Source organism: Chenopodium album, chromosome 22 (genome assembly GCF_948465745.1).
Source record: "Chenopodium album chromosome 22, dcCheAlbu1.1, whole genome shotgun sequence".
Taxonomy (NCBI): domain Eukaryota; kingdom Viridiplantae; phylum Streptophyta; class Magnoliopsida; order Caryophyllales; family Amaranthaceae; genus Chenopodium; species Chenopodium album.
The window spans coordinates 32,332,646-32,358,181 of record NC_137855.1 but is presented as its reverse complement, the minus strand read 5'-3'; the positions used below and the strand labels follow the sequence as shown (position 1 = coordinate 32,358,181).

The window sequence follows — 25,536 nt, the reverse complement described above, 5'->3', positions numbered from 1 at the left end:
TAGGACAATGTAGCCCCGCCACTAATTGAAACCAACTTCCATAGCAATGAGTAGAGCGTGTCTGCTAGCCATAGCCTCTGCAATATCGATCTCGAAGCACCCCTGAATCTAAATGCACATTGCAGCCATTAGGGTGTGTTTTATTCACCTGATTTTCACTGATATGAACTTATCTGAACTTATTAGACCTTATTAAATTTATTTTAGTTGTAATTTGTACTTGGGTAACCCTTATCAGAACTTATTAAACCTGATCTGAACTTAACTGAACTTATTATACCTGAACAGAACACACCCTAAATCACCTGTATGACCCCCCATAACATCCCAAGCCCAGTGATATTGTCACTAAAGCAAGAAGCGTTAGAAGTTTATTTAAATCACTCCAATAAAAGGCGGAGCCCAAGTATGGATGATTGTAGCACGTTACAATCAATTTTTGTTTGACATTGACAATTTCAATTTTGAAATAATAGTATATTTATAATAGTACATTGATTATGAGTGATGCATAAAGCAAAGGATTTTACTAATACGGAGTAAATCACTAAATCGTAAAGGAGAGTGTGAAAGGAGTTGGAAAGTGTATTTTGCTCTACTACTTCACCATTTCTGATTACCCAGAATCTTCAAATTCTCTCTCTTCTTCTATGTGATTCCTCAACAATGCGAACATTCCTTCTTTTTATTAATTTATTAATACCCTTTTTTCTTCCCTTTTTATCTCAATTTCCTGTTGCTACTGCTGTTGTTTCTACTCCTGCTGGTGATCTCTCATTCTCCTTAAAACCCCCAATTCAAATTAGTTTTCTGTTATAATTTTGCAACCCATTTTAATTTAATTATTACTTCAAATTTCATGTTTTTAATTTTGTTTGTAATTTTTGGTGCAGCTCCATTGATTAAACACCTCTCTTCATTACTCAAATGGACTAAGAATGCCCCTAAATCATCCCAAACAGGTATATAAAATTAATGGGTTATTTTATTTTATTTAATACTAAATTTAGTTATGTTAAATCATATGTTAGAAATTTAAAATGTTTGATGGTTGTTTATTAATTTATTGGATTTTTAGTTTTGTTGAATTTATGTTTCAGAAATGCCAATTTTTAATGGCTTTTATTTTATTATATTTATTTATTTATTTATTTATTTTGTAGTTTGTATTCATGTGTTATAGATATAATTGTTTGATGGGTGTGTATTATTTATAGGGATGTTGAATTTTTGTTTCAGAAATGGAAATGTTTAATGGGTTTTTTGTTAAAACAATTTACTGACTCTATTAACATGTATTTATGTGTTAGGGCTTATTATATTTGTGGGTGTGTATCATATAATGCATTTTAGTGATGTTGAATTTTGTTTCGGAAAATCAAATGTTTGATGTATGACTTACAGATGGACCAGTAGTTCAGTTTGAGAGTGGGTATTTAGTGGAGACAATTGTAGAAGGGAATGCAATTGGAGTTGTACCCTATTCAATTAGGGTATCTCATGATGGAGAGCTCTTTGCTGTTGATTCAGAGGGTAGCAACATTGTCCGGATCACTCCTCCACTGTCACAGTGTATGTTATCTTCATCACTCTCTTTAAATGCTTGTTTTCTGGGTTTTGTTTGGATTGTTTGTTTTTGTTCATTTTGGAATCTGTTGTGCATGATTGGGAAAAAGGTTGTAACCTGTATTACAGTATGTAATTTTTAAGTATTGGTCCATGCTTACGTTTGAAGTATAATGCTATTTGTCTGTATTTTTGATTTTTGTTCAAGTTTGATTCATATTGTGCATGATTTGAAAAGGGTTGCAAGTCTTGTAACCAATAATACATGGTTTCCATGTGTCATGTATTGATGTGTAACTTTTGGTCGAAGATCACTTATAGAATGTTGGACCATTCTTCTTGCACACAGATAAATAACAAATTGTATTATTTTGGCCATGTTTGTGTAATTTATAGTGCTAGCCAAGACAATTATACAGAAGATAACTAGCTTATTTGGATGCATACTTGTCTATAGTTTTTGCAATAGCTTGGTGAAGGGTTCATCTGAAAGTAATGTTAAGTGTTGGAAACTTGTGAAGAACAGGAGCTTGAGTGTGCTTCTTATTATATTCTTTGTGCCATTGATTTTTCATGCTTCAGATAGTAGAGCAAGGCTAGTGGCTGGATCATTTCAGGGTAAAACAGGGCATGTGGATGGTAAACCAAATGATGCTCGTTTTAATCATCCTAAAGGGGTGGCCATGGATGATAAAGGGAATGTATACATTGCTGACACTGACAATCTTGCTATCAGAAAGGTTGGAGAAGGGGGTATGTTCAATGAAAAAGATATCAATATCAATATAATTGGTTTATTTCGCTCCTAATTGATCAACTTTTATTTGAAAATTTTATGCAGGAGTGACAACAATTGCTGGAGGGAAGTCAAATGTTGCAGGATACACAGATGGGCCAAGTGAGGATGCAAAGTTCTCCACAGATTTTGACGTGGTTTATGTCCCGTCCACTTGCTCTTTGTTAGTTGTTGATAGAGGAAATGCTGCACTTCGGCAAATATCTCTCAATCAAGAAGATTGTGATTCTAATCACAGTTCCATTTCAGTGTCAGGTGGGCTTCATGTCATCTATTGTATATCGATCTTCACAATCGCTTGTGTAATGTTCAATTTGAAGTTTCCTTGCTCACTAGAGCTCCTTGAGTTCTGAGATCTTGAGAAAATGAATTGTTGACCTTTTTATCAACTGAATTTTCAGGCACTATTCAAGAACCACTCTAAGAGTATCATATATAGATTGTTTTAATGGGTAATCCCTCCATCCTACAGAAAAAAATCTCTTTCTCAAATCCTTATTCTACATAAAAGAGTCCATTTCTCAAATCCCTATTCCACAAAAAACTTCTTATTTCTCCCTTGGGTTGGGTCTACTTGGTATAACGATGTTTTAATTTTCCTCTTTTCTTTTTCTTTTATTATATTCTTCTCCCTTGTATAATTTTGGTCCTCACTTTCTTTCTTCTTTATTGAAAAAGATAACAATACCTAATACCTTATAGGCTTATATTTTGATCGCTTAATCGCTTATACTCAACAAAACCTCATTCCAAATGCTCTCCTAAAACTCTTTGCCCAAGAGAAATGGAAAGATTTTGTGGGACAAAGATAGTAATTCTCACACACAATATGAAATTTGTTAGCAGTCCTAGCACTAGTTTAAGTTGTATCATGGATTAGTGTTGAAAGATGGCATGCAACATTATTATTGATATTATTAAATCATCTTTGATGTCACAAAAATTATATATATAGTGACATCAATGTTGCATTGAAATAATGCCACAGCTTATATTTGGAAGAAATATGAACTAGCTAGGAGGGAGTAAGTAATTAGGATATTCATTAACTGATCATTTTGATGAAACAGCTGAATATCATGTATTATGAATTCTAATTCTTAGTATTGTGACTGATGATGATTTAAGGGAGCAGAATTTTGACCATATTTCATATGTCGAGGCTTGCTAAATATGTGTACGAAATGTATTCATGTCTTATTGGCTGACAAAAAGGAATGGTGTTGTTTTTTTCCTTTGTTTGTTTGTATGATACCCTACAGATGGTGCCTAAGTCCATACAATAAAGTCTGTATGCTGCTTAAAGCAATTTTTTTTGTTAAGTACAGGCTCACAAAATGTGTTGGTATGAAGAACCTAAATAGCCACAGTTGCAGTGAAATGATTGTATGGTGGAGCACTGCAGGGTCCTAAGGCCCATACGTGTCAACAGCATGTGGCATTTAAAATTAGAGTCATGTGCACTATTTTCTATAGATTGTTTCCATGGTGTTAGTTTTATTAATTGTTTTAGGATGAGCAACAGCTTCTTAGGTACTCCCTCCGTTCTTCTATGCTCTACTCAGTTATTTATATAAAACTTTTAAAAAGGGGTGTGTGTGTGTGGGGAAAGGTGTAATTACTGTGTGATTAGATGATAATAGGAGAGAGAGATTGTGTGGAAAGGTGTAATTATTGTGTGATAAGATGACAATAGGATGGTTCATATAGACATTGACCAAGCTGATGAACTGATTTTATTCAAGGGATTTAAGGCAATGTCATCGGGGTGAATTTTTTACAAGGAAAGCGTTTTCTCTTGTAGTATGTCCCTCTATGCTCTTGAATGTCTGATCATTTGCGACCTTAAATGAGTTTGGCTGAAGCTGTCATCACCGAGAGGATAAGGGGTTATTAAACTTTAACTAATATGTGATTTACGTTGTTGTAAATCTTTTATTTATTCTTATTTTAATATTGTAGTGTAGTTTAGGATTTTTCATCTTCTATTGAGAGGAGATTTTCCACAATAATGTCTTGTGCTGCATTCTTATATTTAATTGATGGTCCTGCTTAGCTAGTCAAGGAATTTATTACCAATGTTTGATATTTTTCTAGTATAACAACAATACTTTGCTTATGGATGGATTGGATGCCAAAATCAAAATTTGAATTTTCTAACTAGAGCTGCTTGTTGATGCTTCCACATGTAGCTGTATGCATTCTGTTTTGAAATTAATTTAATTAGATTTCATGTATATGACCAAAGCTCTGATGGCTTTTGTTGTGCTAAAATAGCTGCTTTTCTTTGAGCATCAAATATTATAGAGTTTTTTTTATGTTGGTGTTTTGGAACAAAATGTTAACTAATTATCTGGTTCTTGTGTACTGTCAGATATTGTCATGGTCATTGGTGCTATTTTTGTTGGATACGCCTCATGCTTGCTTCATCAGGGATTTGGACCGGCTTTTATTTCAAAATTTGTGAGTATTATTATCTACTTTTATACAGAGCAGCAATTTTTTATTATTTTTTTTCCTTTTTAAAGCAGTTCATTGGTTCACTTACCCTTTGTTTGTATAGCAAAGATGGAAGGAAAAGAAGGGGAGGGAAAATGGAGGAAGGGAAGGGAAAAGAAAGGGAGGGGGAGGTGAGCTCCATTTTCCCTCCAAATCTCTCCAAATTTTGGAGAGATTATGGTTATTATAGAGAGAGGGAAAATGGATCCCCCCCTCTCCTTCCCCTTCCTTCCCCCAATCTTTTACCCAAACAAGAGATTTTGTCCCCCTCCATTTCTCTTCTCTTCTTTTCCTTCCATTTCTTCCTATCCAAACAAAGTGTTAAGGTGTTGAACCCCCATTGAAATTTCTGCTTTGCTTTAGGGCCTTGAATGCAAAGTATGCTTGTATTTCTTTGTGTTTTTCAAATGTGCTTAATGTATGAGTGCCCTCAACAAAAGTTCAAACGACTCCTAGCAACTTTTTTTTTTTTTTTTTTTTTTTTTTTTTTTTTTTTTTTTGAAACAACTAGCAACTTGTTATGGCAAACATCTGTCATGTTCTTCCTTCTGTAACTTGTAGGTTGTAGCTTAAATGATTAGCAACTTAAAAAAAATTTAAACCACTTCCTAGCAACTTGCAACTTTTAGACATCATTTCCTTCCTCTCTAGAATTTTGAAGTGAAATTTTTTTTTTTTGCTCATGTCCTCAAAAACACCTATGAAAACATTCTCCAATCCCTACCCCATTGTTCAAGTGGCTCTTGTTATGAATCATATCCTTCATAATGTTTCTGATATATTTTAATAATAGCTTCTCAAGATACACTTCAATGTGCTTGGTGTTTTTTATTTGATCTCAATGAGCCTCAAAGTTAAAATTGTCTCAAGGAACTTTGTGGCTAAACATTACAAAGCTCGGATATTAAGTAATGCTCATTTGGCTTTCTATATCTTGCTGCAGCTACAATCTTCTGCATCAGATGATCCACAAAAACTACTCAAAGAGAAGCAAAATTCAATCCTGGAGAGTGTAAAGGAGGAACAAGTTCCTGCTGGGTCTGGATGGCCTCCATTTGGACAGATGATAGGTGATCTTGGGAAACTAGCCCATGAGTCGCTGAGTAATGTCATTGTTCCCTTAATTCCCCCTCGTTTTAGCCCAAGGAAAGGACTCACTCCCTTGAAAGACGCTCTAAAGATGCCTGAAGATGGAGTGCAGCCGCAATTGATAGCCCAAAAGCAGAGGACCCCTGTCCCTGTTTCTGAATCCTGGCAAGCATATGCTCCAGATACTACAGAAAAGCTTTCTGAAACAAAGACTTTAAAGATGAGATCAGCGTCTATGAAGGACCCTTCTTTGTCAAGCAAACACAGATCTTCCAAAAGACAAGAGTATTCAGAATTTTATGGTTCTAGTGAAGCCCCTCATAAAAGTGGGCAGACAAGGTCTAAAGCACATAAGGAGAGGTCAAAGCATCGCCACCGAGATAAGAGTGGAGAAGTAAGCTCAGGGGCTCATGCATCTGAGCCTAAACCTGGTGAATATAAAGGGGTAAATTACAATGATCCAAGGTTTAACCCTTACAATGTGGGGAATAGATATATGCCAGATGGTTCCTACCGCTATTAGACTGACTTTAACGGTTAGTGATTTTGGCATGTTGTGGTATCAAATTTTGTATTTGCCATCATGTTGTATGGCTATCTTTACTTGATCCTAGTGTAAGAATGCGAGTGAAATTACATTTGAGATATCTGAGCTGCTCAAGATGACTGGAATCATTTTATGAGTTCTGTAATAGATGTAAGAACTTCTCCGGGGCAGGTCTGTAGGCTGTATTCGTGTTGTATTTATCACTTCCGAGGAAAAATTACATAGCATATAGTACTTCACTTTGGCTTCCCCATGCATTTCCCTTAATTTCGGGTTAAATACCTTATGTATTGCTTAGTGTCTTGTCTTGAATCTCTAATACCCATTTCCATGCCATACATTTAATGTATTCTTGTACAACAGTACAGAAGTAACATACAATATGTATTCTTCTAACAATTTATGTTTCTTCAATGTGTATTGAGTGTTTCCTCATGACATGTCTCAAGTAACGTTACCCTAATTCTCAGGCTTTTATATGCATTATCATTAAAGACATCCACCACAGCTCAAACCATACAAGCACATGAAATTGTGTTCTTTAAGAGTTCATCTGATCAATGAAATGTCTGTAGCTGTAAGCATTACAATAACATGAGAGGGGGATTTAGAGCACTTGATCTTGTAAGACCATTTCTTCCATTTTTACCTCGAGTTGAAGAGCCGGATAAGGATAAGACTGTACCTTTCAGAGAGAAGGTCATATACACTGTGGTATCCCTCTTCATTTTCCTTGTTTGCAGCCAACTTCCTCTGTATGGCATCCATTCGAAATCTGGTTCAGATCCTTTTTACTGGATGCGACTTATTCTAGCCTCGAGTCGTGGGACTGTCATGGAGCTTGGCATTTCCCCCATATTTACCTCAGGCATGGTGGTGCAAGTTTTGCTTGCTTCAGACATCTTTCAAGTAGATTACAGGTTTAAGGAAGATCAGGAGCTCTTGTAAGTACCTTTCTGAGTTATCTCTACTTCACTAATACGCCATGTTTAACCGTTGCTAGGTTTAGCCACATGACCTTACTATATACGATTATTGTTGTAGGAATGGTGCACAAAAGTTGCTGGGAATTCTTATAACAGCGGGTGAGGCTACTGCTTACGTCCTCTCTGGAATGTATGGAAGTGTTGCTCAGCTTGGAGCTGCAAATTCAGTTCTTATAATTATTCAACTTACTTTTGCTGGAATCATTATATTGTACCTCGACGAAATGCTTCAAAATGGATACGGTTTAGGCTCCGGAATCTCCCTTTTCATGGCCTCAAATATTTGGTAAGACTCTTATACACAGAATTTGCTAACACACTCGAATAAACTACAAAGTTAACTAGACAACAAGACAATTAAATGCACGCCTAGGCGACCCTATGTTTGTGTGAAGTGGACTTACAACAACTTATTGTGAAACCGAGATGGCTTTTCTATTTTAAGGAGTGACTCCTTACTTTTATGCATCACAATAAAATATAACAATATGTCAAGAAAATAAAGAAGCTTTACAAGTACGCCTTACCTAAGACTTGTATGGTTTATGCAGCGAAAATGTGATATGGATGACATTCAGTCCAGCCACAATCAACATAGGGAGAGGGCCAGAGTTCCAAGGGGCAGCTATTGCCTTAATCCATTTGCTTATAACTCGTAAAGACAAAGCTCGAGCTCTTAAAGAAGCATTTTATAGACAAAATCTCCCAAATGTAACAAATTTGTTTGGAACTCTTTTGATCTTCTTCATAGTTGTCTATTTCCATGGATTTCGAGTAATTGTGCCCTTAAAATCAATGAATGTTAGGGGAAAAAAAGGGTTTTACCCAATCAAGCTATTTTACACCTCTAATATGCCCATCATTTTGCAATCCGCCTTTGTAACCAATGTTTACTTCTTCTCTCAGGTAAGTTATCGACTTATATGCTTATTTTGGCGGAACTTGATTTAAATTAATAAATGTTGTCGACTATACCTTATCTTTCTAAAGCTAGTTGATATGTAGTTGTTAAGACAAGCTCTCATTTTACTGTCGCTTATATATTTTTCATGACACTGTAAATTTATGAAACTTATTTGTACATTGAATTTATATTGAGTTTGTTTCTGTTGATTAAAAGCTTCTTTATAGAAAATTCGGTGGCAATTTCATAGTTAGCCTGCTTGGGAAATGGAAGCAATCCGAGTTTTCTGGCGTGTCCGTTCCAGTTGGTGGTCTAGCATACTATATTACTGCTCCTCCAAGGTAATCTACAATTTTGCTTTGTTGTTAAATTCGTGTCAATGTAAATTTTCACATATAAAATGTTTATGATTTTTTTATTATTATTATCAGTAATTGAAGATGTTTATGTTTAAAATCATGTATTAGACTCAACTAAAACTGAATAGAGAAAATACATTGAAGTGAATCTCACAAGATTTTATATGAATACAAAATACAAAAAAAAAAAAAAAAAAAAAAAAAAAAAAAAAAAAAAAAAAAGCATAAAACTATAGCAAGAAGTCTTTAATGCATGAGAGTTATTATATACTTCCTCCATTTCTTATTAGTTGACACATTTTGACTTTAAGCTGTTCACAATAGGCTTTATTTGTGATTTGCTTAAGGTAAGAAATTATCATATGAAATCTTCTCAATACATATTTTTCAAATATTGATATTTTATATATTTTTATTGTGAGATATTAAGGTCTGTCATCATACTTACTTTGCAAATATGTGTCAACAATATAACACAAAGGAAGTATATTATATGATTATACAATAATGTACATATCGTCTAGTTTGATTACAAACTTACAATCGTGTCATCCTCCTTCATGACCAAAAACATAAAGAATTATAGATAATGCGGAGAAATAAATTAAGAAAAATACATGGTATGAAGTATCTTAAAAAGGAATTAAATGACATATCATTATCAAAATGATTATGACAGAACATAATGTGGAATGCAAAATTGTGTGTATGTAGTTTGGGTGGTGTAGTAGAAGACCCATTCCATGCACTATTCTACACCGTATTGATGTTGTCAGCTTGTGCATTATTCTCTAAGATTTGGGCTGAAGGATCTGGATCTTCTGCTGAAGATGTTGCCCTCCATTTAAAGGTGCGCGATTCGCCTATATTATAATCGAACAACATTTTTGTATGAGTAATAACATTTGTTGTGTGTTTAGAGAGCTACAAGGACGGATGATGTAATATTAAGAAAAAACATTACGGACTACATATACATATACGAAGTATCACAATTAACTTTATTAATCACTATTTACCAAACATGTCGTTAGTGATCAAGCAAACCTTAGTGGAGTTGGTGGGGAACTTACCTCGTGACTTTAAGGTCACGAGTTCGAGTCCAACCAATTACATATGCTTGGGAGTAGGGGGGTTCCCTTACCTCCCCCTCTGCTTTCAAGTGTTAACCTGCGGATTTGAGTTGGCTTAACATGTAGTTAGTGTGAAATATACGAGGTACATACCGACTAATACGAGTGAAGTAAAGTGCAGGAACAAAAAATGATGATTCCAGGACATAGGCAATCAAGCATGTACAAAGAATTGGACAGATACATACCAACAGCAGCTGCATTTGGCGGAATTTGTTTAGGAGCTCTCACAATATTGGCTGACTTTTTAGGTGCCATTGGTTCTGGCACTGGTATTTTGCTAGCTGTTTCCATAATTTATCAATATTGTGAGGCATTTGAGAGAGAAGGTTATTAACCTTGATATTTTAGGGCTGTAATTTAAAATCAACTGAATTTTGTAGTTTATTTGTTCGACCAATAGAATAAAATCTTTAACACTATGTTTGGATAACAATAGTGAAGGGAAAGGGAGGGGAAGGAAAAAGAGGGAAGGGAAAGGGAGGGGAGGGGAGGGAGAAGGAGACCTTCTATTTTCCATCCAAATCAGTCCAACAATGGAGGAATTTGATTAATTAAACGGCTATTTCACCAAATGGCACTGAGTACTTTAAAAATTCACCAAATGCCATCGGACTTTTTAGAATTCACCAAATGCCACTGAGTTTATAAAAAATTTACCGAGTGTCATTAATGACTAACGGCAGTTAACTCCGTTAGCCATTAAGGCTAATTATGCCACGTGGTGGCTTATATGATTGGTTGCTTATTAAATTAGTAAATTAATTACTTCATAATAAACTTTTTTAAAAAAAAAAACACCCACCATGACCAAGCCCCAACCACCGCCTGTCACTGCCACCACCATATCCCCGCCTCCAGCCAGTCCCCACCGCAGCGCAACCCAGCCTTGAACAACTGCACCGGCGACGCAACCCAGCCACCCTACCCGCGATTCACAAACTCTCTTTCTCCCTCGACAATCCCTTCCCTCCCCACCACTGACGATCAAACTCCCCCTCCCCGCGCCGGATCACCCAAATCAATTCATCCCCTCTGAGCTCCACCATTTCAAGCGCCACGCCGGAACCCTAAATTAAAATCCCCAAAAAAATCAAAATCTAGGGTTTCGACACCTTAAACCCCCATTATCGATTTCCCTAAATTCGAAGCCACTCCCCACTATTGGCGTCCAATAATCCCTCCCCGCTCCGGCGAACCCCAACCGCCCCTTCCCCTCCCATCTCCACCCTCTGAACCACCTCGCTTAAACCCCAAAATCGAAATTCTTACAATCGAAATTTAGGGTTTCGATTTTGAAGATTTCAATTTAGGGGTTTTAAGGTGTCGAGGATGGTGGTTTAAGGGGGGGGGGGAAATGGTAGCCGCCGACACGAAGAGGATGTTGGTCGCCGTTGGGGGTGGGGGCAAGGGGTTGGGCTGGCGTAGGGGCGGTGGTGCGGTGGGAAGAGTGGTGGTTGGGTTTAGTTTTTTTATTTGTTTTTAATTTTTTTGATAAATACAATAACAATAAAATGAACCAATTAGAATATTACACGTGGCATAATTAACCTTAATGTTAACTGCCGTTAGTCATAAATGGCACTCGGAGAATTTTTTATAAACTCGGTGGCATTAAGTGAATTCTGAAAAGTCCGATGGCATTTGGTGAATTTTTAAAGTGCTCAGTGGCATTTGGTGAAATAACCGTTAATTAAAAGTGGAAGGAAAATGGATCCCTCCAATTCCCTCCCCTTCTCTCCTTACATTAGATATTCAAACAAGGGAGGAAGCATGTCTCCATTTCTCTTCTCTTCCTTTCCCTCTATTTTTCTCTATCCAAACATAGCGTAAATCTAATATTCCATATCCATATTGTTTCGGTTGAAGACTGGTTAGGACCGAAATTGAGTTGAGCCGAAGTCACCTGCACAAAAGAACACATTACTGTCTACATTTTAATGTTACATCTTTCTCTTTTATGGTCCCAACCTAAACCCACTACAACTATATTTTTATTATTTCTTTCCTCTCACATTCATTACTTTTCAATAAACTATTAACTCCACTATCTTTATTTTACAATTTTTTTTTAATATTCTAAATACCCCACTTACCTCTTATTTTATTTAAGTCAATTATATTGTCTAAAACTATGTGCCGGTCAAAGTGTAACACTTATTAAAACACGAAGGGAGTAACTAGTTTTAGGGGTGTGTCCGAGGAAATCCCTCTGATACCTAAGTCAGTACGTGTGATTGAAGTTTAAGGAGAGAATTCAATGCATACAATGATACAATTATGCAAGTGTAATAAATATGAAAGTGTTTGTCTTTGTAGATACTCCCTCCGTGTTTTTTTAAGTGACACACTTTCCATTTCCGGTCGTGTTTTTTTAAGTGACATCCTTCCTCTTTTAGGAATTCCTTACATTTTAATAATATATCTTCACCCCACTATCTCTTACTTTATCATTTCTCACTCCTTTCATGGTCCCACTTCCTCTCACATTCTTTTACTTTATCATTTCTCACTCCTCCAACCTACCCCACTAACATCTTATTTTTATTAAAGTCAATAAAATCTCTTAAAACTCTGTGTCGGTCAAACCGTGTCACTTAAAAAAACAAGGAGGGGGTATTTTTTTTGACGGCGTACTTTGTAGATACCTTAATTTGGTGTTTATTTAGCTATATATACCTTTTTTTAAGGGTGGCTATCAGACCTGTCAATCAGGTCAGTCAGCTTGGGTTCGAGCCGGGTTCCTCCAGGTCACGGGTTATTTCGAGTCAGGTCACTTCGGGTCACGAGTCGAGAAATTTTTAACCCTAACCCAAAGTTTCGGGTTCGAGTCAACCCAACGGGTTTAAAACAATTTTTATTTAATTTTTGTTTGGCTTATACACAAATTTTTCTTATTTTAAGCTTACTTTGCTAATTTTTTTTCTAAATTTTTAATCAAACATTTTCACTATATATATTATTTTAAGCCATTACATACTACTTCCTCTATTGGTTTTTACTTGACTTGTTTCTTTTATCATAAAACTTTAACCATTAATAACTTAAATTCTCGACAAGTCAAAATTATAAATGTTATATATTATGATAGTACTTATTGAGACGAATCCAAAAATATCTTACATGATATGTTTTTCCAGTACATATATATCATTCACAAAAGACGGTCAAAGGAGGGGTGGTGAATAGTGTAAAAGTCAAAGCGGGTCAAGTAAAAAATAACGGAGGAAGTATGTAATTTAAATCGTCGCCATTTCACAAATCTCATCAATTCCTAACTAATAAAAAAATGATAATAAACTTGAAAATAAAACTTTTAATTACATCCCAAAATTAAGGAAAAAACCAACATTATTTGTTAATCTGGTGGCATTTCTGTAAATATACTCAAAAAGCATGGTTATTTGTTCAGTAATTTCGGTGAGGTGTCCAAATAGTATTTGCAACTTGCTTTTACTGTTTGGTGAGGAAATTACACATGTACCCCTCAACTAGTACATGAAAAGACGCATGTCACCCTCCACTAGTACTTAAAAAGACGCTTATACCCCCATTTGTTTATTTGGGGAAATTAACTGGGTACAGCTCAACTAGTTTCTAATATGTATTATATTAAAATTAATTTTTAATCATAAAACTACAAATAAAGATGAATCAAACAACTGAACAAGATTTTTAATCATAAAACTACAAATAAAGATGAACCAAACAACTGAACAAGATAGCATGAGTTGTTTATTTATACATTCCTTATTTATTTATATAAGAAATTAAAGTATTTATTGTTTCTATTTGCATTGGAGTTACAAAGAATCACTAAAAAATTTGGGAGGCCACATTTGTATATTTTAGTTCTTTGTACTTCAAATGCTCCAATCATCCTATGAGTTTAATTTGTTGGCAACAGAACATGTCTTGAGTATGACATCTTTGATTCTTTGTGGCCATATATGATTATCTAATATCTTATCATTAGTAGGAGTATCATATTATGATGTACTTCTATTGTATTTTATGTAATCCAGATTCAGTATCGAAATTTTTATTTCTTATATCAATTTTGTACACTAGTGCTAATTTTTTAAAATCTTACTTAATTGTCTTATTGGCTCACGAGTACCTTTTTTTTTTTTTTTTTTTTTTTTTTGACAAAGGCTCACGAGTACTTAATAATTTTTGATATTTTTTTTTTTGAAACAATAATTTTTGATATCTCTAATTTAATTGTCTTATTAGTTCACAAGCACTTTCTTAGGTTTAGAAATATGTGCCTCAATTTAACTTTTACACTATTTATATATATCACTTTGACCTTCGTTTTTGCTTTATGATTAAGTTAAATATAGTCATGTTGATATTTGTTAAAATAATATCAATTTATGATTTCGAACAACTTTATATAATTTATATTAATTGATAATCAAATATCTTATTGCTTGGTTAAAGTTCAACGTCGAAAATGGGACATATTAATTTATAATAGATGGATTCCTAAGTAATTTTCTAAAAACTAATACGTCTTATTGGCACTTTTCCAACTCTTAATAGTAAATAAAAGCAACAAATTATAATTGTAATCTCTTAGCTTTTCCATTTTAGAATTTGTTAGGTTAGATATAATTTCTTTTAAGAGTCGTTTTCTGTAGCTAATTGAATGAACCTAACTTTATTTTAATTTTAACTAGTTTAGGTCTCGTGCCATGCACGGTAAGTCTTTTTTATTTTTATTTTTATTTTTTTTTGTAAAAAAATAAAATAATTGTATCTAACAAATAATAGTGATGCTTTAAAGTAATTTTTTTTAAAATCAATAATATAAATCAATTATATTTTTACTACTTTTTCTGGAAAATCTAATATAATTTTATTTATCAAATAATTAAAATGGAGTTGAAATAATATACTTCGTATTAGGTAAGTGTATAAGGAAGAATCATGAACACCAAATAATAATGAATATTTTTGTCATAAAGATATTATAAAATATTCAGAATGATATTATTATAATTGAATTAGGTATTCACAAACCAAAAAAAAAAAAAAAAAAAAAAATGGTTGAAAAGGAAAAGAGGGTTTTGGATGGAAAAAACAGCATCAGGATGTGATATGTGTCACTCCCGATGTCTGTTTTAGTATTAAGTTATTGATGATTGATTTTTGGTGTAAAGAGAGACACAAAATAATGAAATAAACGGAATTTGATCACAATGCTTGGGATGGAACCATCCCTTGTCCTTTCCTGATTCTAATTAGTTTTTTTTTTGTTGTAAGTTTAGCTTTTTCTAATTTGTGTGATGTTATCTGAAATGATAATACTCCCTCTGTTTTTTTATATGCATCAGTTTGACCGGCACATTTGCCAAGACACTACTTTGACCATTACTATCTTTGATTGTGTATTCGTAAAAATTGTAACAAAATTATATTATGAAACTAGACATTATGACAAATCTAATGATATATAATATAATAACATTTATTCATATTTTAGAGGTGAAAAAATTAAGTCAACCATGGTATGTGAATAGTGCAATTGTTAAAGTGATGCATATATATATAAAAAACGGAGGGAGTACTATTTATTACATACAATACTAAAATTGAATTTTATTAATTAAAGGTAAATATTATTGATCGAACATATTTTATTTTTTGTATCAATTTTTTTAGTGGTTTAATAATGATCCCTCCGTCTCTTTATTAATGTCCAGTTTCTATCATTTATTACTCACATAATAGAGATAAAGTGGACATTAATAAAGAGACGGGGGAGTATATTGTATTGCATGAGGTTACAATTCAAATACTTAAATTTGGTTTCTACTAATGATTATAGATATTTATTGATTATTTTTTTTTTTTTTTTGTACTTTAGGATTAGTTATAGACTTATAGCTTCGTAAAACTTATTTGGACTAAGGCTATGTATAGTACACCTGATCATCTGATGTGGAATTTTTTTGCTCTGGTTTGTTTTTCTAGAGTTGACCAAAATTTGACCTTATTTGTACACTGATTTGTAAGATAAAAAATTATCAAATGAGATGTCATTACATTCATATTAATGCATATTTTCCAAACGTAAATAGATTGACATAGATTTTTCTATGTACCTTACTCACCATGTTTGCTAAGTTCCATCACCCTCACATATCTGTTTATGGCTATATAAAAAAGTGAATCTACTACGGAGTATAAACTAAAATGACTCACAAGAGTCACAACTATATAAAAAAAAATGAATCAATTACGGAGCAACTGTAGTTAGTACTCCACATTAAACGACTCACTTTACAGTTTACATCCATTTATTTCTTAAACTACATCCCTAAATATTTAGCTCAACTCAATATGTACCGAGCACTGCTTGGTTCAGTGTTAAGGTTTAGATCCTCTTAATCTTGAATTTGTAGAATTATACCCTATTAGAGGCATTTTGAGGTAGAGATTTCCTTACCCTTTCCCCCTCCCCCCAATCTCAAAGTGTCTCACCCGCTAACTCGAATCAGGAAAATTTGTGAGAGGTTCGATAAGATCTTTCTCCTCACTACCCAAAGAAATTTTTTAAAAAAAAAAATAAAAATGACTCAGTATCTATCCCAAAAATGAGGAACTTAATGAGGAACTTTTAATTAAAAAAATACAAGATAAAGAAAGTTGAACAAAAAACAAGTACATGTAGTCATTGCGCATTAGCGACATTGTTTAAAAAAAAAAATAGTTTGGTAAAATAGAGGCAAGGTTACATACAAGTACATGCATCGATGCAAAACTGCAAATATAATCCGGCATAATTGAATGTTTGGCCCTAATTTAATAATTGTAACATAGCCAATTATCATACTACTCGGTAGTAAATTAGTAATTGAATTTGGATTAGTTCTTTACTCTGTCATTTTCAAAACTACAGTTTATGAGTTGGTTTAATATTATAGTTTATGAGTTAGTTTAATATTATTAATATTGGCAATGTAACCCCTAATAGCTACTGCCATTGACCCTATGAGGTCACCTTCTTCATTATACTCGTCAAAACTATATCCTCCCTTTTAAAATACTTTTTTTTTTAATGAGTTGCAATGGTTAAACATTTTATAATATCTTTAATCACCTTTTACTAAAAAAATTTGATACTTTAATAATACTAGATCATTCCATAATTGTCTGATGTATAAGTACGAGATAAAAAATAGATATTCATATTATATACATAATGTTGATTTGTTGAACACTCAATTTATTTAATTCGGAATAGTACACATCTTCAACTCCTCATTTCACAATTTTAGAGCTGGATCATTGCCAATTGGCTAGTAAATGACCATCATAAAATACAAATTACAACAACAGATAAACTAAGATGACATCAGAAAGGTCATTATAGAACATAACCTGATAATGACTCGGTTTTGAGAATGATTTAGGTTTTGTTTGATAAAGAGCTTTTTAGAAAGATTTTAGCTTATTGAGCACTATTAGAGGTTTGACCATTTTAAAAAGCTAATTTGGGTGTTTGGTAAATAACTTATTATAAAAGCTTTTTGGATTCAAAAAGCTCTTTTTAAAAAATGAGCTTTTTGCAATTAGCTCATTGAAGTATTAGCTTTTAAGGTATTAAATATGTTGAAACAACTAATAATAAACAGCTATTTACCAAACACTTTTACATAATCAGCTATTTACAACTAGCTAGTCAAATATGCTAATATAACCAGCTAGCGATCAAACCAATTAATATAATCAGCTATATATATCAATAAGCTAAAAGCTAATTACCAAACAGGGCCTTAATATGAACATACCTAACTTGAACATGATGATTTTCCATCGAAATTGCAACAATCTGATTTTTGACCCAAAAATAACCAATAGAAAATAATCTAACTTGGCCTACCAAGACAAGAAATAAACTGCCTCAACTCGTTAATAACTTGGACTAGAAGATTGACCCAAATCAAACAACACCATACTTGGAGATCACTAAAATGGCAATTTGATCTGTTTCTACATGACCCAATAAGTATTAACCCAATACGGGTTCATCTGAATCAATTTGACGACCTAAATTGTCACCTGTTAATTTTATTATTACTAAGGTAAGAAGAAAGCTCACTCACATCGAAACATTGCTTAGGTCAATCCAACCCTGATTAGTGGACAAAATAATCCTTATCATTAGAACAAATAATAATAATTAGTATTGACCTGTTGGCTGTTGCCACCTTTATTTTTGGGGGGTAGTTAAACCAATGTGATCTAACAAGTCAACATGATGCAAATTAATGGATAAGACACTTTGGGAGTGTAGGGAAAGAAAAGGGTAAAGGAAATTCACCATTAAAACATCTCTAGTTAGGATGGAATATTTGGTTGTAAGGTCATTTTTTTTTTTTTTTTTTAATAGGCCAACACTTTGTCAGTGTATCGACACTTTTGACTATTTTACATCCTACGTTATTCTTTCTTAATTGCAGAATTGGGAGTTCATAGTGCACTTACAAATTCACATGTTACCTAATTGATATCTCTATTATCTTTAAGTTAAAATTATAGATATATATTTATTTTTTTACTTACAATGCTTGTGTTTTTTTATTGTAAAAGTTTATATTGAGATGAATATACTAAGATTTCCTATGTGGCTATTTTTCCTGTAGTATAAACCACAAAAAAAAGGTCCAAACTATATGAAGTAAATATAATTAATATAAAACTGGTGTGTGGCTTAGGTGATACCTTGGGTTGCTAATTTGTACTTGTTTAGTATGATAATTATGTTCAACTATTTTTTTTTATTTTTTTTTGTTTTTATAATCATCCAGAAAATTTCATACTTTGAAAAAAGATTTGTTTTAAGAGAAGCATGCATATTTAATATATATACGGTATGTTATGATTTTAGTTAAAGTTGTAAATTGTCTTATGATTATCACATAATGAAAATAAATAGTACAATTAAAAACTAATCATCTTATCCAAGTTAACCATATATGTTTTTGTTGGGTAAAAAACCACTATAAATGAAGAGCCAAGGACCTGAGGTGGTGTGACCTTGGCATTTTTAATTGTTATTAAAGGTGACACGAGACATATCATACATATCGATGACTACAAGACATGTTTATAATGCTTAAAAAGGGTGACATGTGGCTTATGTTCTGTATTGAAAATGCTTTTTAATATAAGAATAAGAATAAGAATAAGAATAATAATAATGATAATAATAATAATAATAATAATAATAATTAGTGTGTGACTCGCACGTTGCTATGGGAGTTACTTTGATTATTCTTTTCATTTATCAAAAAGGTTGAAAGGCTTGTTGATTTTTAATTGTCAGCAAATTATAATAGTTCAAGGATAACACTGAATTATTTTGGATTATTTTTTACTTTTATATTATAATTTAAGAAAATGCGCTATTTTCGATGGTTTCCGATGGCCACCTAAAACCATTGGAAATTACATAATTTCCTATGGTTTTAAAAGCCGTCAAAAATTTCCGATGGATCAAGCCATTGGAAATTTCCGATGGCCTTAAAAAGCATCACAAAAATCGTAGTTCCAATGGCTTAACCGGTAGGAAATTTTCGATGGTTTTAAAAACCATCAAAAAATATAAAATTTTCAATGATTTTAAAAGCCATAGGAAATTTCCGATGGTTTTATTGACCATAGAAAATTTTCGATGGTCGAAAATCGTCTGAAAATACAAACTTTCCGATGGTTTATTTCCGATGGCTTTTATGAAATAAACCATCGGAATTTAATTTTATAAAAAAAAAAGGCGACGAAACCCTAAACTTATATACCCCCTTAGCTTACCCTTTTACCAGCCATCTCCTAGCTTTCTTTCTCATTTTCCTTCTTCGATTCTCTCTCTTCCTCTCCACTATACATTTCAACTCTCTCTCTCGGTGTTTTTTCACCTTATTTCCTCTCCTCCTTTCCTCTCATCCTCTTTCTCTTCTCTTATCCTCTTTTATTCCTCAATCGATTGTCGCGCCGCTGTAGAATCACTAACTGCCGCCCACCATTTTTAAGGTCTAGCATTTTTATGATTTTAAACAAATTCAAGGCTTTTAAGGCCAAATTCGAAGGTATGACCTTATTTAAGGTAAATTCGGATGAATCCATGGTCAATTTAAAGGTATGCTTTCATTTTTTTGTAAATTTCTTTCTTCTAATGTTGTTTTTGAGTTTCTTTTTCTTTATTTTTGAAATTTTTTGTGTTGTGGGGCATGAATTTGTGGTGTTTGTTTTGATGGGTTGGTTTAATGTAGGTTTAATTTGCATGAGGGTGGGCGAGGTGGGTTAGATTCAAGGTGGGTTAGTGTTAATGTGATTGGGGTGGAAGTAGAGGGTTTCTGTGGCAGTGAAGAAGGGGAGGGTGGTGGCGTGGGTGACTGGTTGTTAATTTTTTATGTGTTTTTTTTCTTAAACCTAACTATAGTTAATTATATGGTAATTTTTGTAGGGTTAATGTGGTGGTTTACGGTGGTGGATTTAGGCATATTTGGGTAGTGGGTTGCAAATTTGGGTTTGGAAGATGGCGGTTGAAGAGGTGGTTTAAGGTGGAAAGGGAAGGAGCGACCTTTTTTTTTTTCTGACGGCCAGGTCGTCGGCTTATCTAACTATCAGAATATTCTAACGGTTTGGCCATCCGAATCCAAAATTTTTCCGATTGCCATCAAAAACCATCAAAAAACTGATTTCCAATGGCTTTTCCATCGAAAAAGTGCAAATTTTTGACGAATCGAAAAATTGCAAATTTCCGATAACCATTTTTCGATGGAAAGCCATCGGAAAACAGATTTTCGACGGATTTTGAGCAATTTTCTATGGATTTAAGCTATCAGAAATACGATCTTTTCTTAAATTTTAATATTCATTTAAATATTTATGTAGATAGATAGAATATGATTTAGATGGTAATAAGTGTAGTCTTTATTCAGTGAGGTTTAGTGTTCAAACCCCTTGATGCTAAGAATAATATGTTAAAGATGATGTAGCGTGATGCTAGTGCGATAATAGGTATACGTGACACATCGACATTTTAAGGGACGCTTTACAATATAATACTAGCTTAGTTTTTAGGCCCGAGTAGAGGTGATCGAAAATCTGGTGAGGCCGGGCTTTAACATAATTCCTCGTGCCCAAACCCGTAAAAAAATAGCGGGTTTTTTTAGTTTTTTTCAGGCCGAGCTCGGATTTTAAACTAAAAATGCGTTTTTAAGCTTGTCAAAAATCGTATTTTTGGCCGAATTGGGTGGAGCTAGCAGGCTAGGCCACTGTTGATCACCTCTAGGCCTGGGCAATGCCCCAAGTCATTGCATTGTTTCCATGATATAAATCCTTATTAATTATTTAACTTTGATACAATAGCGGCAAGTGATATGGTAATTGCTTAGTGGCTAACATTTTTAAAATTAAGCTTAAGGTTGTGGGTTCAAATCTTATAAGGTACATATTATTAAACATATGAAATGAAAACTTTATTAAATAAGGAGAGCACCACATGACACCTTTTTTTTTGAAGGGAAAGATTAATTCATTTATAAGAAGCCATACGACATCTACAAAAGAAATCAGAATATTGAAAATTAAAAAACAATTCTAATTCTATAGAACTACGATCGCGAGTGAGATTTGACATTGATGAATACCCTCGTCTCTTGATTCGATGTCTTCTGCAGGCTTCTTCTACAAGTAGGGGGCCTTGCGATTTTTGATAGTTTTTGAATTGAACAAAACCTGATTCAATTAATTGTGGTCGTCGGTCTGAAAACTGATTCGACGCCGCACGTACCACTACCAAAAAATTAGAACTTCCAATGACAAAAGAGAAATCATCAACACCTATCAAGATCATCGTAAGAGTGGGATCTATTATTATAAGCGATTAAAAAGGGATTTTTGGGCTTACCACTGATCAAGAAACCAGTGGTAGCCGGTACCTATAAGGCTATAATCACAATGAAAATCAAGGAGAGAAGGATGAAGGAGGAAAAAGGTAGGAGGGGAAAAATCGAAGGAAACCCTAAAAAAACTGGAAAAAAAAAACCCTTGCAAAAAATTAGGAAAGAACACCCTCTCAAGGAGAAACCTAGAGGTGTTGTTAGCTTGGTGCAGCATGTTCATTCACCAGATATATCTGGTATTCATAATTGTGACAACCATGGGGCTCCCCTTATGAGCTCTCACCGTCACGACCGTCCAAATCACGGCAATATTGCCGATCTCGTGGAGCCCAAATTTCGGTTTCGAAACCGATCACAGAGGCGGGTCGGGGCTCCATTATCTCAACCTCCAAGAAAGATTATGAACTTTTAGTTCGTGGGAAATCCATCCATCCATTATTTCGACCCAAGGTCAGGCTCATACCTTGTGGTAAAGGTGGTAAAGCCTTCGGTAGAAGAACCAACCAACTCAAATTTGAGGTTTGGAAAAGACATGGGAAGTCAGGAAGAGGAGCAGGAGGTTATAGCTGGGACAAATGGAAAGTGTTCTGCAAATACTCCAAACAGAATTTCAAGTGATGTTGAGCGAAAGGAAAAAGTCCACTCTTCTATGGAAGTCACTATTGTCTCACCTACTTTATCTACTACTAGCTCCAACGATCTCCATTTCCAAGGGCAATTTAAGGAGGATAAGTCGACAATCAGTTCGAAAGAAAGCTCCTCGACAATGGAATGAGGGAAAGAGAAGAAGGATGATCTTGAGTAGTGGTGTCCCGTATTGGCAAGAAGAGGAAGAATGTTACTCCCCCATATCTGATCCCCCTCCCTACCTAAAAAAGTTGGTTTCGAATGTTAGCTATGGTACTTGTATTTCTAGTGTAACGTCTCTAAGTCAGTGTCATGAACTTGCACCTCATTGGATGTCTACTAGTGTAGTGCCCATACCCACGAACTGGAAATATATACCAAATGTAGTGGGTATGTAAGTTTTCTTTGATGTATTGTTATAGCCGTTGTCTAAAAAAAAAAAAAGGAGAAACCTAGAGGGAAAACCCTATCAAAAAACTAGGTCTTAGCGCCATATGACACCTAAACTAAACTTGTTTAAAAACAACTTTTAATATATTACTATCATTACATAGATAGATTAGAGATATAGAGTATAAATAGATACTAAGTGAATAGATTTCAAATGGTGCAATTAAAAAAACGAATAAAGTAGATTATATTGTGAACGTGTTGATAACTTGTGACCATGACAACGGCCTATATTTTATACTTGTATACCAAGTCGTCGGATAGTGAAAGGGGTGTGAGTCATAAGATTACTTGTAGTTGTAGAGTTGTAGTAGTCGACATGTAACTAGCCAGGTAAATCCTAGTTGTGATTTTTGTCTTTTGTATTCTTAAACCAACCACTCACCTCATCCAAATTCCGGCCTCCTCCTATCTCCCAGTCACCCAAAGCTGGCGCCAACTGCCAATTATTCATTTTTTACTTAAGTGAGCGGCACCAAATATAAGGTATTACACTATTGCTATAATTTATACGTAGTAATAAATTAGTAATGCTTTGCATTAAATTTGGTTATTAGTAAGACATGAGACGATGTTTTGTGAACTCAATTGGTTTTTAAATTGGATTTGATTGCTAAATTAGGGGTTTGTTTGGCAATTAATAGTAACAGTAGCTCTTAGATATCGTAACAGCTATTAATATTAGTTTATATACTCTATCACGCTCTCTCATATGCTCTCATATGAGAGCCCTTTGAGTTTGAAATGTGTCTCCTCGTACTCACCGTGAAATATTATACTTGACCTTTCTATTACGTTGACTTTGATACCATGTTAGAGGATCATCTCAACGTTAAACTGATACTTTAAGCACATGATCGATTTATATACTCTATCAGTTGTAGTGTTGTACAACGACTGAGCGTTTATTAAAGCGTTTATCAGATTATTACATAATGTATAAATACTTTTACTCAATTCCACCAAATCCTCTAAAAAAAACTCAACTTTTGCTTTCTATGAGCCTAACCAAGAGATGAGCATCAACAATGACGCCGTCAGGTGATTAAGCACTAGTCTATTTTTAAAGTTGAGTCATATGAAATTATTGTATCCATACGAGTCGATATTTGAATCGTGTTTTTTTCAAGTAAGATTGGATCGGATCGGTTGGGTTAGTCTTTGCCACCTCTAAACACAATTCCTTGATAAATACTCCAATAATTATTAATATGAAGGGAGTAGCATCTTCATAAGTATCGTTCCTAATAACAATTACAGTTGATTGAATTAATTTAAACCGAAAAGTTGTGCAAAAGTCTAGTTCTTAGAGGGGAAGGGGGTGAAAAATATTTGAGGTCGCAATAGATGAAAAAATGCCATTGTCAATCTACAAACATAGCCTAACTCTACTACGAAGTAAAGCACTTTGTCCATTCAAAAATAACTAAAAATTTGACTTTTTAAGTTATTCGTATAATATTTTTATTGTATTAGTAGTGTTTTGCACTAAGTTACTACATATCGAGTAAAAACAATTGTCATGTAAAAAAAATGTCATTAAAAAGGTATAAATATAAAGTTTGAAAAAATCTACTTTTTATATATAAAAAAATTTACAAAAAACAAACGGTCAAACTAATGTAATCTCTCTGTGTGTTTTTAAAATGCATTACTTATATTGACACGAAGTATTTGACGAGTTGATTTGCTTCAATATTATACTATACATGGGTGTGTCAAAAAAAAAAAAAAAAAAAAAAAAAAAACTATACATGGGTAAATGGATAATTAATTTAGTTTAATAAAAGTACAATGTTGACCATAAAAGAAATATAATGTGTGAGAGAGAGTAGGGACTCAACATGAAACAAAGGGAGTATTAAATACGAGTATAAAAATAAAAGTGATGCATTTAAAAAAACAGAGATTATGAGAATGAGGAATAGATCAAGTAGTTAGAGCTTCTCTCCCGATTTCAGGAGATCCTGGGATCAATTCTCACCCCTCCCCCCACCCCCGACCCTTATAGCTCTCTAAACATCAAAAAAAAAAAAAAAAAATAAAAAACCGGACATAATTCTAATCTGTGCTCACGGCATATTTGTATGTGCTTGTGGGCTGTAAGGGGTGAAATTGTGGGTCCATAAGGGTGTTTGTGGCAAGCATAATTTGTGGCAAGCAAAAAAAAATCTTGGGTCCTAAGCGCATTTTGCGGTTAAAGTACGAGGAAGCATTTTCATAACAAAAATGAATATGCTTTTTTAAGAAAAACAACAATGGATGATTGCATCATTTGCCTTGCTTTGTTCTTCAAATATTTGAATAACAAATAAATCTAACAATAATTAGATAACATAAGTTCTAAATGCGACAACTAAATAAATTAAATATATATATAACAATTAATCGAGTTAAGAGTACAATTAGGTACTCAATTCTTGCTTTTTTCACCTTTTAGGTACTCAATTTTTTTTACTTTGCTTTTGGGTACTCAAAGTGTTTTTCAGGTGAACTAACTCACCACTAACTCATCACTAACCATACCTAATTAAAAAATTAATATTTTTTTTTTAAAAAAAATAATAATAAATGCATTAAATTTGGCTAAGAAACTAGCCGTTATTTTCTGTATTTATAAGGCCATGAACCTGGCAGAATCACCATTGTTGCTCAACAA

At 33.6% G+C, this 25,536-nt stretch overlaps 2 protein-coding genes across 2 annotated transcripts; both read left to right on the top strand.

Annotated features, from left to right (window-relative positions):
- Nucleotides 1-527: 527 nt before the first annotated feature.
- On the top strand, nucleotides 528-6,932 carry LOC145605255 (uncharacterized). The gene is made up of 7 exons (XM_081661300.1): nucleotides 528-766; nucleotides 894-962; nucleotides 1,405-1,572; nucleotides 2,149-2,319; nucleotides 2,408-2,617; nucleotides 4,737-4,825; nucleotides 5,805-6,932. The coding sequence occupies exons 1-7, from the start codon at nucleotides 667-669 to the stop codon at nucleotides 6,471-6,473; spliced, it is 1,476 nt and encodes a 491-aa protein (XP_081517426.1). The 5' UTR covers nucleotides 528-666; the 3' UTR covers nucleotides 6,474-6,932.
- Nucleotides 6,933-7,091: 159 nt separating this feature from the next.
- On the top strand, nucleotides 7,092-22,575 carry LOC145604205 (uncharacterized). Its single transcript, XM_081660143.1, has 10 exons — nucleotides 7,092-7,441; nucleotides 7,542-7,769; nucleotides 8,035-8,389; nucleotides 8,604-8,728; nucleotides 9,461-9,596; nucleotides 10,001-10,208; nucleotides 12,570-12,651; nucleotides 20,163-20,288; nucleotides 20,357-20,453; nucleotides 22,213-22,575. The coding sequence occupies exons 1-10, from the start codon at nucleotides 7,092-7,094 to the stop codon at nucleotides 22,573-22,575; spliced, it is 2,070 nt and encodes a 689-aa protein (XP_081516269.1).
- Nucleotides 22,576-25,536: the final 2,961 nt, after the last annotated feature.

Bases quoted from the DNA above. Each gene is read 5' to 3' on its own strand.
- LOC145604205 (XM_081660143.1), top strand. From the start codon at position 7,092: ATGAGAGGGGGATTTAGAGCACTTGATCTTGTAAGACCATTTCTTCCA. The intron at 7,770-8,034 runs GTAAGACTCTTA...TGGTTTATGCAG, and splicing joins TTCATGGCCTCAAATATTTG to CGAAAATGTGATATGGATGA. The intron at 9,597-10,000 runs GTGCGCGATTCG...AGTAAAGTGCAG, and splicing joins ATGTTGCCCTCCATTTAAAG to GAACAAAAAATGATGATTCC.
- LOC145605255 (XM_081661300.1), top strand. From the start codon at position 667: ATGCGAACATTCCTTCTTTTTATTAATTTATTAATACCCTTTTTTCTT. The intron at 2,320-2,407 runs GTATGTTCAATG...AATTTTATGCAG, and splicing joins CAGAAAGGTTGGAGAAGGGG to GAGTGACAACAATTGCTGGA. The intron at 4,826-5,804 runs GTGAGTATTATT...ATCTTGCTGCAG, and splicing joins CGGCTTTTATTTCAAAATTT to CTACAATCTTCTGCATCAGA.